This window comes from Petaurus breviceps, unplaced genomic scaffold (genome assembly GCF_028583685.1).
Source record: "Petaurus breviceps papuanus isolate PSGF00001 unplaced genomic scaffold, PetGlider_PUasm1.0 100, whole genome shotgun sequence".
Classification (NCBI taxonomy): domain Eukaryota; kingdom Metazoa; phylum Chordata; class Mammalia; order Diprotodontia; family Petauridae; genus Petaurus; species Petaurus breviceps.
In genome coordinates, this window is record NW_027185573.1 from 1706870 (window position 1) to 1721707 (window position 14838).

At 40.7% G+C, this 14838-nt stretch overlaps 1 protein-coding gene across 1 annotated transcript in view; it reads left to right on the plus strand.

Moving 5' to 3' along the window:
• Window positions 1-13637, plus strand: part of LOC138160274 (transmembrane protein 132B-like) — a 138625-nt gene extending 124988 nt beyond the window's left edge. Inside the window, exons 4-5 of the mRNA XM_069087176.1 lie at window positions 2824-3015; window positions 6059-13637. Coding sequence (XP_068943277.1) covers window positions 2824-3015; window positions 6059-7216 — 1350 coding nt within the window. The 3' untranslated portion in view covers window positions 7217-13637. The remainder of the gene's footprint in view (window positions 1-2823; window positions 3016-6058) is intronic.
• Window positions 13638-14838: the final 1201 nt, after the last annotated feature.

Genomic DNA, 14838 nt, shown 5'->3' on the forward strand with positions numbered 1-14838 from the left:
CTTTTCCCTGTTTACCTTCTCTTGCTTCTTGTATTTGAATGTCAAATTTTATATTCAAGTCTGGTTTTTTCATCAAGAGTGCTTGAAAGTCCTCTATTTCATTGAATTACCATATTTTCCCCTGAAATATTATACTCAGTTTTGCTGGGTAGGTGATTCTTGGTTTTAATCCCAGCTCCTTTTACCTCTGGAATATCATATTCCAAGCTTTTCAATCCCTTAATGTAGAAGCTGCCAGGTCCTGTGTTATCCTGATTTTGTTTCCACAATATTCAAATTGTTTCTACTTGGCTGCTTGTAATATTTTCTCCTTGATCTTGGAACTCCTGAACGTGGCTATAATATTTCTAGGAGTTTTCTTTTTTGGGATCTTTTTAAGAGGTTATGGGTATATTCTTTGAACTACTAGTTTGCCCTCTGGTTCTAAAACATCAGGGCAGTTTTCCTTGAGAATTTCTTGAAGGATGATTTCTAGGTTCTTTTTTTGATCATGGCTTTCAGGTAGTGCAATAACTTTTATATTATCTCTCCTGGATATAATTTTCAGGTCAGTGGCTTTTCCAATGAGATATTTCACATTGCCCTCTATTTTTTCATTTGTTTGGATCTGTTTAATAGTATCTTGATTTCTCATAAAGTCATTAGCTTTCATTTTCTCCAATCTAATTCTGAAGGAATGATTCTCTTCAGTGAGCTTTTGAAATTCTTTTTCCATCTGGCAAATTCAGCTTTTTAAGGCATTCTTCTCCTCATTGGCTTTTTGAGCCTCTTTTGCCATTTGAGTTAGTCTCTTTTTTAAGGTGTTATTTTCTTCAGTCAGGTTGTTGAGTTGCTTTTCGTCATTGTCATCTTGCATTATTCTCATTTCTCTTCCCAATTTTTCCTCCACTTCTCTTACTTGGTTTTCAAAATCCTTCTTGAGCTCCTCTATGGCCTGTAACCAATTGATATTTTTCTTGGAAGCTTTTGGTGCAGGATTTATGACTTCATTTTGTTCCTCCCATTCCATGCTTCTATCCTTTTTGTCCCCAAAAAAGGAATCTAAGGTTTGACTGCTGTGCTTGCTTTGCTTGCTCATGTTGCCACTCAATTACTTGACTTTTGAGCTTTTTGCCACAGTATAACTCTTCTTCCAGAGAGGAGAACTTTGTCCCAAATCTCTGGGGTTTTTGTAGCTGCCAGAGCTATTAGTTGGGTACCCTTTCAGAAGTCTCCACAGGTGCTGGCACCTGGTCACACATCCCAGGACCTCCACTCAAGAAAGTGATCCAGATCTAAGCAAGTTAAAGTAAGAGCGATTATCCCTCTGAATGGTTGCTTGGTCCCCCTACAATCTTCAGGCCAGGAGTTCTGAAGTAGCTACATGGAAGCGGCTGCATGGCTGCTGCACCTCAGCTGCTTCTTGCCTTCCCACCCTGGGGGTAGAGACTGGACCGCACTCTCAGTCCCCCTATTCCTGCAAACTCCACACTGACTTTTTCTTTGTCTTTGGCATTTATGGGTTGATAATTCTGGAAACCACCACAGCTGCTGGTGATCCACTCTCCTGAAGTCCACTCCAATAGTTGCTGGTTGGGGTGCCCTGAGGCTAAAACCATGGGCTCATGTGGGGCTGGGCTCAGCTCCCAGCATGCTGTGATGGACCCTTCCTGCCAGTCTGCCAGGCTGCCTTCAGCAGGAGATTTGTTTCTCTCTGTCACTTTGTGGGTTCTATAGCTCTAAAATTTGTTTAGAGTAATATTTTATAGGTATTTGAGGTGGTTATGGTGGGAGCTCACTCACTGAATTTTCTTGCTTCTATGCTGCCACATTGGGTCTGGCCCCCCTGAAGGTGGTTCTTTATCCATTGTGTCACACTACCTCTCTATTATTTTCATTGTCATTCTTACTATTCATTACAAATCATTATCCTTCTCATCATAATTACTACTTGGAGAGATAAGTCTGTAAGGCTAGAGGTTGTAAAGAAAGTGGTGGACCACATTGGGAGAGGAAATTTCTTCCTCTGAGAGTTCTCTTAGCAGAGAAATCACAAGTCCAGTCCTAATCCTTATCCTATTAATACTGCTACTGTTATTATTTATAAGACATGGATACTTGTCATCCAATTAAATCCAACTGCTATTACAGAAGGGAGCTCTGTGCTGGCTGTTACTGAGATCAAAGGAAAGAAATGGGTTTCACTGATATCTTTAGGATGCTGTCTTCTTCTATTGGCAAAAGTAATTGAACAATTAAGAAATGCTTTTAGAGACCATTTTGGCAAGTGCGTTCATTTAGCTGCAAATTGGGAGAACATTTTGGTGGAAACATCAATTATGGAGTTTAAAATGATTGTGACAAAGTTATGATTGTAAAGAAAACATCGGTGATTATCAAGGTCTATTTTCCTCTCTTTGAGAGGCAGGCAGCATTGGCACAGTGGATAAGAGGGTCAGCCTTGGAGTTGACAAGAACTAAATTCAAGTCCTTTATCAGACACATATTAGTTGTATGACCCTGGGGAAGGTGTTTAACCTTTCAGTGCCCACAGGTCACTCTCTAAAACTATAGATTATAGATTAAGTTCCCAATCTGGGTCAATGGAAGTTTCCATTCCTGGAGTTCCTGGGCCAATGAAATTAAGGATCCAGAACCACTCCTTTCCAACAAAACAAAACACAACTCTATACATTTTGCCTTTGTTTTCACTATCTGCATGGAGAAGAACTCAACCCCACAATCATTTATAAAGTTCCTAGAACACCACATTTTGTCCGTGGTGGTGGGGAAGCAAAAACAAAGACAAAGAAATACATGTTTTGGTGCTTATTTTTTTTTCAGGTCCTCTCACCTCTCTCCGATTCCATCTTGGCTGAGAAGACAGTCATAGTACTGGATGATCGGGTCACCATCACAGACCTAGGGGTACAGCTCGTGGCTGGCTTATCTCTTTCCTTGCAACCCAACAAAGGAAACAAAAGAGCCATTGTTTCAACAGCATCTGCTCATGATATTCTTCATGCCCCACAACAGGTAGGATTTCCTTTGCCAATAAATTCAAGATGGGAGTCTGGAATATAAAGAAGCCTCATTTGAGATCTCCCAGAGGTAGCCCTGTGCCTCTGGGAGAGAAAGCTGTGTCCTAGTAGAAAGAGCACTGGAGGACCTACCATGTTTCCCCGATAATAAGACCTATCCCGAAAATAAGCCCTCCCCTTACTGTGTAAGATTCCTCTAAAATAAGCTCTCCCCCGAAAATAAGCCCTATTGAGATTGCTACTGTAGTGAAGGTGATCCCCTGCGCTACACGCTACATTACGGTACCCTCTGTATGCACTGCCCCCCTCCCCCTGGGTGAAACGCACACCGCGCTCCGAGCTGCATCCAATCAGAGCTGCAGCAGTGAGCGCTGTCATCCTGTTCTTCCCCAGTGATTTGCTTGCTGGCGCCATTGAGAGCAGTGCCACGGAGGAGAGCTGAGGCAGGACAACATAAGCCCTCCCCTGAAAATAAGCCCTCTGGTGTTTTTCTGTCCAAAAATTTAATAAGACAATGTCTTATTATCGGGGAAACACGGTATGTCACATCAGAGATAGAAGTTCAAATCCTGACTCTGTCACTAACTCCTAGTATGATCTTGGGAAAGTCACTTTGCTGTGTTTCTTTATCTGCAAAATGAGGACATCAGACTAGTTGACTTCTGAGGTCCTTTTCAGCTTTAAATCTGTGATTTTAAAAGCCTAAATCACTTTAATCACTCTAGGCTTCAGTTTTTTCCTCTGCAAAATGAGGGGGCTACTTGGCCTCTGAAGACCTTTCCAGTTCTAAATCTGTGATATTAGAATCCTAAATATCTTTAGTCCTTCTGGGCCTCAGTTCCTTTATTTGCAAAATAAGGGAGTTGGACTCACTAGACTCCATAGTCCCTTCTAGCTTTGATTCTTTGGGACTAGTTCCATAATCAGAAATGACCTCAGAGAGGCCAAAGATTCCAACCCATACTTAGCCATGAATCCCATCTGCAACTCCCCTGATAAGGGCTCATCCAGTCTTTGAGGGAGGCGGACCCCATCCCCCCAAGGCATTCATCCCAGTCCACTTTGGGAGAGCACTGTTTCTGGTGTGTAAGATGAACCTTCTGGTTTTTGTTTGTTTGTTTGTTTTTGCTTTTTGGAGGGGGGAAGGCTGGGCAATTGGTGTTGTGACTTACCCAAGGTCACATGGCTAGCAAGTGTGAAGTGTCTGAGGCTGGATTTGAACTCAGCAGGTCCTCCTGACTCCAGGACTGGTGCTCTATTCACTGTACCACCTAGCTGCCCTCAAGATGAACCTTCTTTTGTAAATTTATACATTTACCACTTGTCCAAATTGCCATCAGCTTGGCTATCTGTTTTTCTCCTCCATTGAAAGTCTCCTGCTATAAGATGACAGAAAGATTAAATTTCTCTACTTTTGCCAAAGCAGTGGGCTTTTTTTTTCTTTTGGTTTTTTATTCTTTCAGATTTCCTTTCAGGTCCTTTTGCAAGCTTGGCTCATGTGTGCCAATTTGCTGTTGGTTTACACTATAATTATCTCAGGTCTAAAACACTCCTCTCATTTTCAGACTTTAAAACAGAAATACTTTGAGAAGGGAACCATGAAAGAATCTTGGCTTTCAAGTACCTTAAACTCATAATGCATCCTTTTCTAAGTACCTCAAGTGAGCACCTACATTCCTTTTCCAATGCTGACTTCCTAATAAAGTCTATTTAAAGTGGTATTTTCTGGAGATGTGGGCTGATTAGTTGCACCTGGAAATGATTCTGATGCTTTGCCTGATATTTCAAAATGGGCTTTGGAAAGGTCACAGCCAAATTCATTTGTATGTCATGCTATAAATTAATGCAATTAAAAAAAGTATCCATTAAACAAAATCACTGGGTCTTTATGCCAATGGAGATATGCTTTTATTACTAACATTAGTTCAATACAATGCAAATAGCACCCCCCCCAAAAAAACAAATGGGCCAAACCAGTAACAACCCAATATCCTCTAAAACTCACCCCAAATAAAACAAATGCATATCATGCTTATTTTTCTAATCTTGTAAAATTAAGAAAAAATCAAATGCTTCACCAGCAATTATTAATTCTTGGATCATGTTCAGTGATGTCTTGGTGATACCCTCGGACTTTTATGATTCCAAGGATTTGGCAGTTAATGTCACCTCATTAGACAAAATAATGTTGTCCACTCAGCCAAGTCTTCAATCCAAGTGGTCCATTAATCAATCCATTGAGCAGTCAACAAGTGTTTAATAAGTATGTACTGTATGCCATCTTACATGCTAGGTAATAGGAGTTGAAAGACAGAAATCAATCAATCAAATAATATACATCTATTAAGCATCTTTTATGTGCTAGGTATCCCACAAAAGAGTAGGGGTACACATATGATAAAGGAGTAAACAGTCCCTGTCCCTGAAAAGCTTACATAATATCATGGGAGACAACATATCCACATATAAGTATGAGTAGCATAAATACAGAATAATTTGAGGAAGGGTATAAGCATTTCTGTGCAAACATGCTAGAGTAAATATAGTATAAGGGAAAGAGGGCCAAACTAGGGGTTAGCATTCAATTTTACAAGTATTTTATTGAATGTTTACCATGTACTAGGACCTATGCTGTCTTCTAGGAGCAAAGAGACAAAGGTGATAACAGTTCCTGCCTATCATAGTAGGTTTCAGTTTTGCCTCTGATATATATTAGCTGTGTGATCTTGGGCTTTCTACTTAACTTCTAAGTGTCTCTCTGTGACTATAAGTTGCAGATAATTTTCAATCTTACGTTGCTACAGAGGCTTCTTACACCTGGAATCCCCTGTGCCGGGGTGGGGAACCTTCGGCCTCAAGGCCACATGTGGCCCTCTAGGTCCTCAAGTGCAGCCCTTTGACGGATTGCAAACTTCATGGGAACCTGTCCTATGCCAATGAAATCATAGGTTGAGTCCAAAATAAATAAGTGCATGAGTATATGAGTAATTTTCTCTTACTCTGATTATAATGTCATGTTCTCTTTTTCTTTTCCTTAGGAAGCAATAGTCAGTTCTTGGCTTTTGTTCAGCGATGGTTCCGTGACTCCTTTAGATATTTATGACCCTAAGGATTTTGCTGTTGCTGTCACATCACTAGATGAGATGGTGATATCTGCTCAGCCAAGCCTTCAGTCCAAGTGGCCCATTGTGGTTGCTGAAGGGGAAGGGCAAGGGCCATTGATCAAGTTAGAAATGATGATCAGTGAACCTTGTCAGAAGACCAAGAGAAAGAGTGTCCTTGCAGTTGGGAAAGGAAATGTCAGGGTAAAATTTGGGCAGAAAATGGATGAGAACCAAGGAAGCACCAATGATATTGAGGGTGTCAATCGTGAATATAAAGAACATCTCAGTAATTCCATAGAGAGGGAAGGAGACCAGGAGAGGGCCATACAAGAATGGTCCAAACATGGCACTTCTATCAGCCAGGGAGAAAGTGGCAATAAATCCACAACCCCACAGTTATCTCCGGAGGGAAAGGGGAACAAGTTCCTTGAGAAGGGCCAACTCCAGAATCATCCAGATGCCTTTACAAGTTTCCCTACCCAAGTGGAGATACCAGAGCCAAATAATCCCAATGATCTTTCACTGACCTCTAGGGGGTTAACAGACTTAGAGATCGGCATGTATGCCCTCCTCTGCGTCTTCTGCCTGGCCATTTTAGTCTTCTTAATCAACTGTGTGGCATTTGCTTGGAAGTATAGGCACAAAAGGTTTTCAGTGAGCGAGCAAGGAAATATCCCCCACTCTCATGACTGGGTTTGGCTCGGGAATGAAGTAGAGCTCTTGGAGAACCCCGTGGACATCTCCCTTCCATCGGAGGAGTGTACCACCATGCTCGACCGTGGGATGCAGTTCGAGGAGAGCAATTTCCTTCTAAATGGCAGCTCTCAGACGGCCCTGCACAGCCAACTCCTTAGGCCTTCTGATTATGTTTATGAAAAAGAATTAAAAAGCGAACCTCTAAATCCTGGCCCGAAAAGGAAACGAGTAAAGTTCACTTCATATACCACTATTCTTCCAGAGGACGGAGGCCCATACACCAACTCCATCCTCTTTGACAGTGACGATAACATCAAGTGGGTTTGCCCAGATATGAGTCTTGGGGATTCACAAGAGTTTAGAGACTATATGGAAAGACTGCAAGACCAGATGTAAACTACTTTATTATGTTTGTATTCACCTTTATGCCTTCTGTTTTGGAATGGTGGAGGAGGAAGTCCTGGCAGCAATAGGGGAGGATGAAGCTGAGCTCAAGACACGGAGGTCTGGGTGGACCACTTCACATGTGGGTAGCAGAGCTATGATGGTTTCATTTGAAGCCGGGGCGTGCCCCTCTCAAAAACCGTTTGGCGGATACTGGAAGGGTTTGGGGGGAAGGGGTCTAAGACAGCCATTTTTTGATACTGCCTGGTACTAGCACAGTGCTAATACAAATAAACTCTGACCCCTCGGGACACAGTGTGAGATTCATGGCATCTCATGATGGACAGCCGTTTGGAATTAGGACCTGGGGGTTGATTTTTTTTCTATTCCTAGTCCTTTGTAAAGCACAGTGGACATTTCCTTGCCCTTGGCCTGAGAATAGACATCTTTGAAAGATAATTGAATGTAGCCATTTCATTTTATTTGTGATGAGCCGTGCTCATAGTTTTTTATATACATTTATACCGACCCCCTAGTTCACGTGGCCTCTGGTTTTCTTTTAGACAATGGAAGAGAAGAAATCTCAAACTTTCCTTTTTGGGGATTCTTTTGAGTTGTATAAAAATTTAGTTCCTCGTCTTTGCCATGCTGTTTATGATATGTCTACCTGGATGCTGATTTTCTCCATGTTGGCATCTTTTAGCTTTTAGGGACAGTCCCTAAGAATCTCATCTTCATCTCCTCCTTTTCTTCTTCCTCTCTGGAATCCCTGGTAGTAGGCTGGGAGGTGGGGAGGATGTCCTTTGGCACCTTTCTACCTACAACTTGAAAAGTTTGGAGGGGAGGGGATATTAATGGGGCATTAGTCAGTTTATTTTTGTCCCAGGCAACTGGAAATTAATGGGAAACTAGGGGTCCCTATTTCATAGAGGGAAAGAAATGTCTCAATTAAAACAGCTGTATTTATATAAGCACGCTGTGGTCAACACATTTTATTATCCAAATGGAGATCTAAAATTAGAACTGATATTTGCAGAAAGAAAATTGCCTAGGAAATAGCAGAAGATTAAACTCTCTGTGTTCCTCCTCCCCACCCCAGACAATAATTATTATTATTAATAAAAATGGTATTCCAATTTAGCAATATGTAGAAATCCATCTATACAGTGTCTTGGAAAAATATCCATTATCATAATTCTGGAAGAGACAAAACTTTTGTAGGATATGCAGGGAGGGAGAAAAGGGATGGATGTTGTCCAAAAAAATCATCAGAAAGAAATGACTGTTCCTCAGTTGATGGAACAGTTTTTATGAAAAAAAAAAACACCAAACAAACAAACACAAAGGCTGGGAAAAGAAAAAGGAGACAATGAACCATCTCTTTATTTTTTAAACCTAAAAGAAATATCACTGGAAGAACAGAATGGTTGATCATCAGTGAAATGGAAATTAAGTCTACATCAGGGAAAATATGTCAAGATCTTTATTTCATTTTTGCTGGCACAGGGCAGCATTGGGCTAGAGTGACCTCTCTTGAGGGGCTTTCTTGAGCCACTGGTGTTTACCAGTGGCATAAGATGAGCAGCAGAGAGCTGAACAAGTCATCTGGTCCACTTGCCTCTTTCTATCTAGGTTGATGGCTGATTGAGTCATATGAGACATGGGATTAGTAGTTTTATTTTTACAGATTTCCAGGAACAGAGACTCCACAAAGTTCCCCTAAAATATCTTCCAAGATTTAATCATGTCTATTGTCAAGAAGGTCTTCCTTAATTTCATGCTTCCAGGATAATGGGGTTTAGTTATACAACCACTAGGTACCAGGTAGGATGTACCAGAGCCTACTGGGAGAGAAACTTCAGATGAGTCATGCCTGAAGCCAGCTTTCTGTGGCTGTTGCATTTGTGGTCAAGATCAGAGGTTTGGTAAAATCTGAAAGTCCCTTCCTTTGGGCCAAAGGATGAAATTTTATTGCTCTGAGAAGTGTTTGCTATAAAAAGAATTGTCAATGAGAAAGAAATAAACCAAGTTTGGGGGGAAGAAGTGGGGTGGGAGGACTCTTGAGTTAGGCAAGAGATGGCTGTGGAGTTATTTGAACTAAAATTTAAGGTATTTCCTATAGATATGATCCTTGTCCAATCAAGCAAGTCAGTTACAGCAGACAAACATCATGGTAAAATGGAAAGAATGATCAAGAGGATCTGGGTTCTAATCCTAGCCTTACTATTTACTATCTCTGTGAACTGGGACAAGTAATTTACCTTTTTTTGGCCTCAGTTTCTTCATCTGCACAATTAAGGGAATTGATCAGCTGATTCCTAAATTTCTTTCCAGTTGTAATTCTTTTTATTGAGCCTAGGAAATTTTTAAGACTATTTTAAAATGGATTCGTCAAATGAGACCAGAAGAAGTTTTCATTTCTTCTATTTTGAGTCTCTTTGCTTGACCTAAGAGCATAAAGAAGGTAAATTAATGGAATGAAGGGGACTAAACTAAACCAGGAGTGGGCCAGGCCTCCCTCTTCCTGCTGTTACCAGCAGGATTTGGAAAAATAAATTAACTATAAAATTAATTCAATTGAAAGAGAGCTCACTTTTGCACTGAGAACTGTAGTTAAAACAGTTTGCAAATTAAGAGTTTTTCCTAGGAGTGGGAGGGTGCAATGGGAGGACAAGCACAAAGGCCTTTAGCATATGGCAGCTATAGGAGGCCGCATAGAGAAAAGCTATGTGGATGAGGACTAAGAAGCCAGAGGTGGACCTCTGTAACAGACTGTCATTGTTCATTACAAGAAACCTGAGCCCATTAAAAATACATTGGAATACTCCACCCAACCACCCCCAAATCAGATAGAATCTGTGAGCTGCCACTGGCTGACATATCTTTTCATTTTCCTTAGCTTCATTTTTTTTTAAATTGTATCTCCCTATCTTGCCCAGGCTGGGCATGCAGGGGTGACTTATGGACTTGATCCTACTCTGAGCAGCACAGACGCTTTGACCTTTTTTCTGACCTGGGATGGTTTGCCCTTAAGCAACCTGGTGGCCCCCTGTTCTTGGTGCCCCTTCATCGTAATGCTGAGCTTATTAACAATTCTGAAACAACTTGGTCCATTGCAATTCAGCCCTCTAGGTCCAAGGAGCTTCCCAGGCTCAGTCAGCCTCCCAGGTAGCTGGGCTTATAGGTGTGAACCATCACATCCCATTCAAGATATCTTTTGAGTGAGAGAGCAAGACAGTGTCGAGTTGACTTGGGATGGGCAGTTGTTTTCAAATACTTTGTACCTCTAAATAACTGGTATCAGTTTATAGATCATTCATATACAAGATATGACTGTAATTTGATCTTCCCTCTTTGCTGATTACTAAAGACACCAGGAGAAAAAATCCTGATCTGTCCATAGTTTTCTTAATGTAGATAATATAGAGGGAGAAAAACCTATGGACTGAATGATATATGCTTTTATGAGTTGAAATAGTCCGGTGATTGTGGAACTATATAGACCTGACCAGAGAAAGTCCCTAGATGAGAAATAATTGGAAATCATTGCTGCTTTTTCCTTTTGAGAATAAAAGCTGAGATTTACCCTCCCAGTACCACATTTCACTCCACGAGACACCAGGCTCTTAAATTCATAGAATCTCAGAATTGGGTGGGAGAAAAGCGGGAGAGAGCAAACAAACAAAAAAAAAAACCTCACCAAATCCTGAAATCACAGAATCTCAGCTTTGGAAGGGATCTCAGCAGCAACATTTGGGCCAACCCAGAGTGGAAAGGAAGCCCTACTCTAGTATTCATCCTTCCTCCACTTGAAGACATTCAGTGAAGAGGTTGGAAGGACCACCACACGTTGAGGCTGCTCATTCCACTTTGGCATGGTTCTCATTGTTAGAAGTTTGTCCTGACCCCGACTGTATATTTCCTGCTTTGTTGACTTTCCCATGTTGCTCTTGGTTCTGCCTTCTTGGCCCAACCAGAACAGGTTCAAACCCTTTTCTACATGAGAGCCCTTCATATATTTGAAAACAGCTATCATGTATCTCCCCTGCCCCAGCCCTCTTTTCTTTTGGTCTCAAACTTGTTCTCATTCCTAGTCACTTCAGCTGTTCCTTATTTGATAAGAACTCAAGCTTCTTCAATGTCCTGGTTTCTGTCTTCTGGACACTCTCCAACTATGAATGTCTTTCTTAAATTATGAGATTCTTGAACCCAGAAGTGAACCCAGTGCTCCAGATGAGGTTGGACCAGGTCAGAGGACAGAGACACTATGCCTTCCTTTCTCTGTCATGCTTCTTCTAATAAAGACCTGAAAAACATTCACTTCTTTTGGCCACCAATAAACTAACCTGTAGAGTTCACTAGACAATGGATTTAGAGCTAGAAGGGAACTTAGAAATCATTTCATCCAATTCTCTTATTTTACAGATGAGGAAACTGAGGCTCAGAGATACTATGTGATTTGTCCAAGATCCCAAAGGCAATAAAAAAGTAGCAGAGATCAGATTCCTACGAATTTGAGAAGAGATTTGAGGGTAAATTGATCACTCCATTAGATAGCAAGGTGAGAGGATACTAAGTGCTTTCCCCCTTTCTTTTCTTCTTTTTTTTTTCATATTTTAGGACACACATGGCATGTCTTCCATTTGTGTGTGGAATCAATGAAAACTGCCATTGTGAGGATTTTATTTTGCATATTATCCAAGCTGGCATAGTGAGAAGCAGAGCATCTGTCCCATTGGCACATCTGTTTAATAATAATTTTTCATCTCTTTCCTTTTAGGCCCTTTTGGTTGTAATCTATGCTTAAAAATTTTGCTAAGGTAATCATAAAGTCTTAGAATTAGAACTTGGAAAGAGCAGCTTGAGGGATCATCCCATCTAATAGTGTCAGACTCAAATGGAAATGAATCCCTGAGGCTTAGAAAACCACAAATTAACATTATCTATTTGTATTATTTATTTTGTTAAACATTTCCCGATTATATTTTAATCTGGTTCCGGCTGCACTGGGGATTTTTGAGGGCCTTGAGTTTCACTCCTCTGATCTAATCTAATCCTCTTATTTTCTTAAAACCTGAAGTCAGACAACTCCACACAACTCCTAAAGCCCAAAGTCACACAATGCACATATGTATTATGTCATATATGACATACATATACACATGTGTTTGCATGTGTTTAGGAGCTAAGATTTGAACCCGGGTTCTCGAACCCTACTACAGAGCCAGCATTCCTTGCACTGCCCCCCATAGACCTACCACTTCTGATGCAGAATGGTTAAGTCAAAGAATAATACTAATTGATGGCTGGAAAGGAACTTTGAGAGCATCTGGTCCAACCCCTTCTACCTCAAGAAAAACTTGAGGTCTAGAAAGGTTCAGGGACTAACCCAGTTAGTGAATGGCATAGCCAGGTCTAGACAGGGTTCTCCTTACTAAATAAATGTCCACTCTCTACTTACTATTCTTTCTACAACAGTGCATTGTCTAACTACCCAAAAGGACCATTCAGATCGAACAAAGGGGCCCTTAACCTAATATATCCATATAATTGAAATGAAAAAAAAAAAGAGTTATCTCAATGCTTGACTCAGTACTCTACTCCACTGGGTGTGTGTGGGAATAGATATGGCTTAACTGGTAAGTATAAATGGATCTCTTAGCTTAAGGCCAAGCACCATTTTATGTAACATATAGAGAGGAAGTGAGGCATTATGGGTAGAGTGCTAGACTTGGGATCAGGAAGATCTGGGTTCAAATCTCCTCGCCGACACTTATCAAATTTGTGACCCTGGCCAAGTCTCTAGATCCTTATGAGTCTCAGACATTAATCTACTAAGTCATAGCCATAGTCTATATGCATTGAGGGAGGGCATTTCCCCTGTAGGAGTCTACCATGCAGTTGGTTGGAGATCTACATCCTTCTTGTATAGTATATCATATGAATAACTACATAACCTATGAGGTATTTTAAATGGACAATGGTAAAGTTATGCTAAATGCATAGAATGAATTTTTTGTTTTTTTCTTTTTTGAACTTAATGCACACAATATAGCAAAGATGCTAAAAGGTATATTGGAATGAATGCATTTGGAGGGAGTAATGTTCAAGGTAGCACGCTGACAGTGTACATACATCACCCCTTGAAATATTTAAATGGAAGAAGCAAACTGACAAGTTACACCCTCTTGAAATGCAAGGAATTCAACAATTCTGACCTGGAAAGAAAAGAGTTTTTTTGTTGGGGTTATTGGTAGTGATGCTGAGGTCTTTAAACCTCATTTTTCATTGTTCTCTGGAATTTGTTTTTGCTTCCTCTCCCTCCTCCCCTTGAAATATTTCAGAAATAAAGTTTTCCGATATAAAGGTGTCTTCTAACCACAGGGTAAGTCATCATTTTTAACATGGAAATAAACATTTAAACATTCTTCAATTCTGTTTCATTATTTTAACCATAAAAACGTTACCCTTTTATTTCAGCCATTTGTAAGGATGACAGGATGCAACCCATAATGAGAAGAGACAGATTTTTTTTTTTAAGATGGCATGAAGGTCTCCTCACCACCTGCCCCCATCCTCCTGCCAATGGGAATCAATAAACAGCCAGTGACCATTTCAAGAGCTGGGATGGAAAGGGATAGTTAATCCTAGGATTTTACTATGTATCCACTCACTGGATTTCATTCTCTCATGTCTATGCTCTATTGTAGAAGTCAAAGCAAAAAGAGCCCACTGCTGGTTTGGGTTCCATTGGAATTTTCAGAGAACAAAAGTAATAGAGAGAGAACATGACCTAGTGCAGAGAAGGTTGGGGTCGGAGTCAAGGAGACCTATATTCAAGTCCTAACATTATGTGTATTAGCTGTAGGCTGATGCACAAGTCAATATTCATCCCCCCCGCCGGAAGTTCTCAAAGACTGTCAATTAGAGAGGATTTGGGGCAAGTCTGCATCACTGGAGGTAATTACCACACTGGTTCTCTTCCACAGGTTTAATAGGTAATATTTATATAGCCTCTAAGGTCTGCAAAATGCTTTGCATATTTTCATCTCCCTGGATCTTCACAATAAACCTGTGAAGTTGGTGCCATTTTTCTCTTGATTTTACAGATGAGAAAACTGAGACAAAGAAGATATGTGACTTGTCTAGGGTCATGCAGCTAAGTAAGTGTCTAAGGTGGGATTTGAATTTGAGTCATTCTGTTTTTAAGTCAGCACTCTATCTGCTATGCCAGTTTGCTGCCAATCAGTGGCAATTCATGGGATTTAAATAGGTTTTCTTTAGGACAATTAATTTCTTAGGGTTTTTTGTTTGTTTAGTTTTTGTCTCTTGTTAACTCTGGGCAATGAGAACAGGTTTCCTTCAGTTCATTTTTATGTTCAGAGAGACTCAGAGATTAAGAGACAGAAAAGGAGATATTTTCCCAGTCTCCTGTGGCAAAATACAGTTTTATCAGTGGCCCCTTCTCCAGACCAACCAATCTCCTGAAGGATGCTACGGTTGAATGGGACAATCTACCTGTAGGGTCATCCCTCCTCCATCTTCTCTTTTGACTCCATTCCTAAAAGTCAGTGGTTCTCTTGTGAAACCAGTGGAACAGAATGATTTGGGAGGCCTTCAGGCCCCAGAGCAGG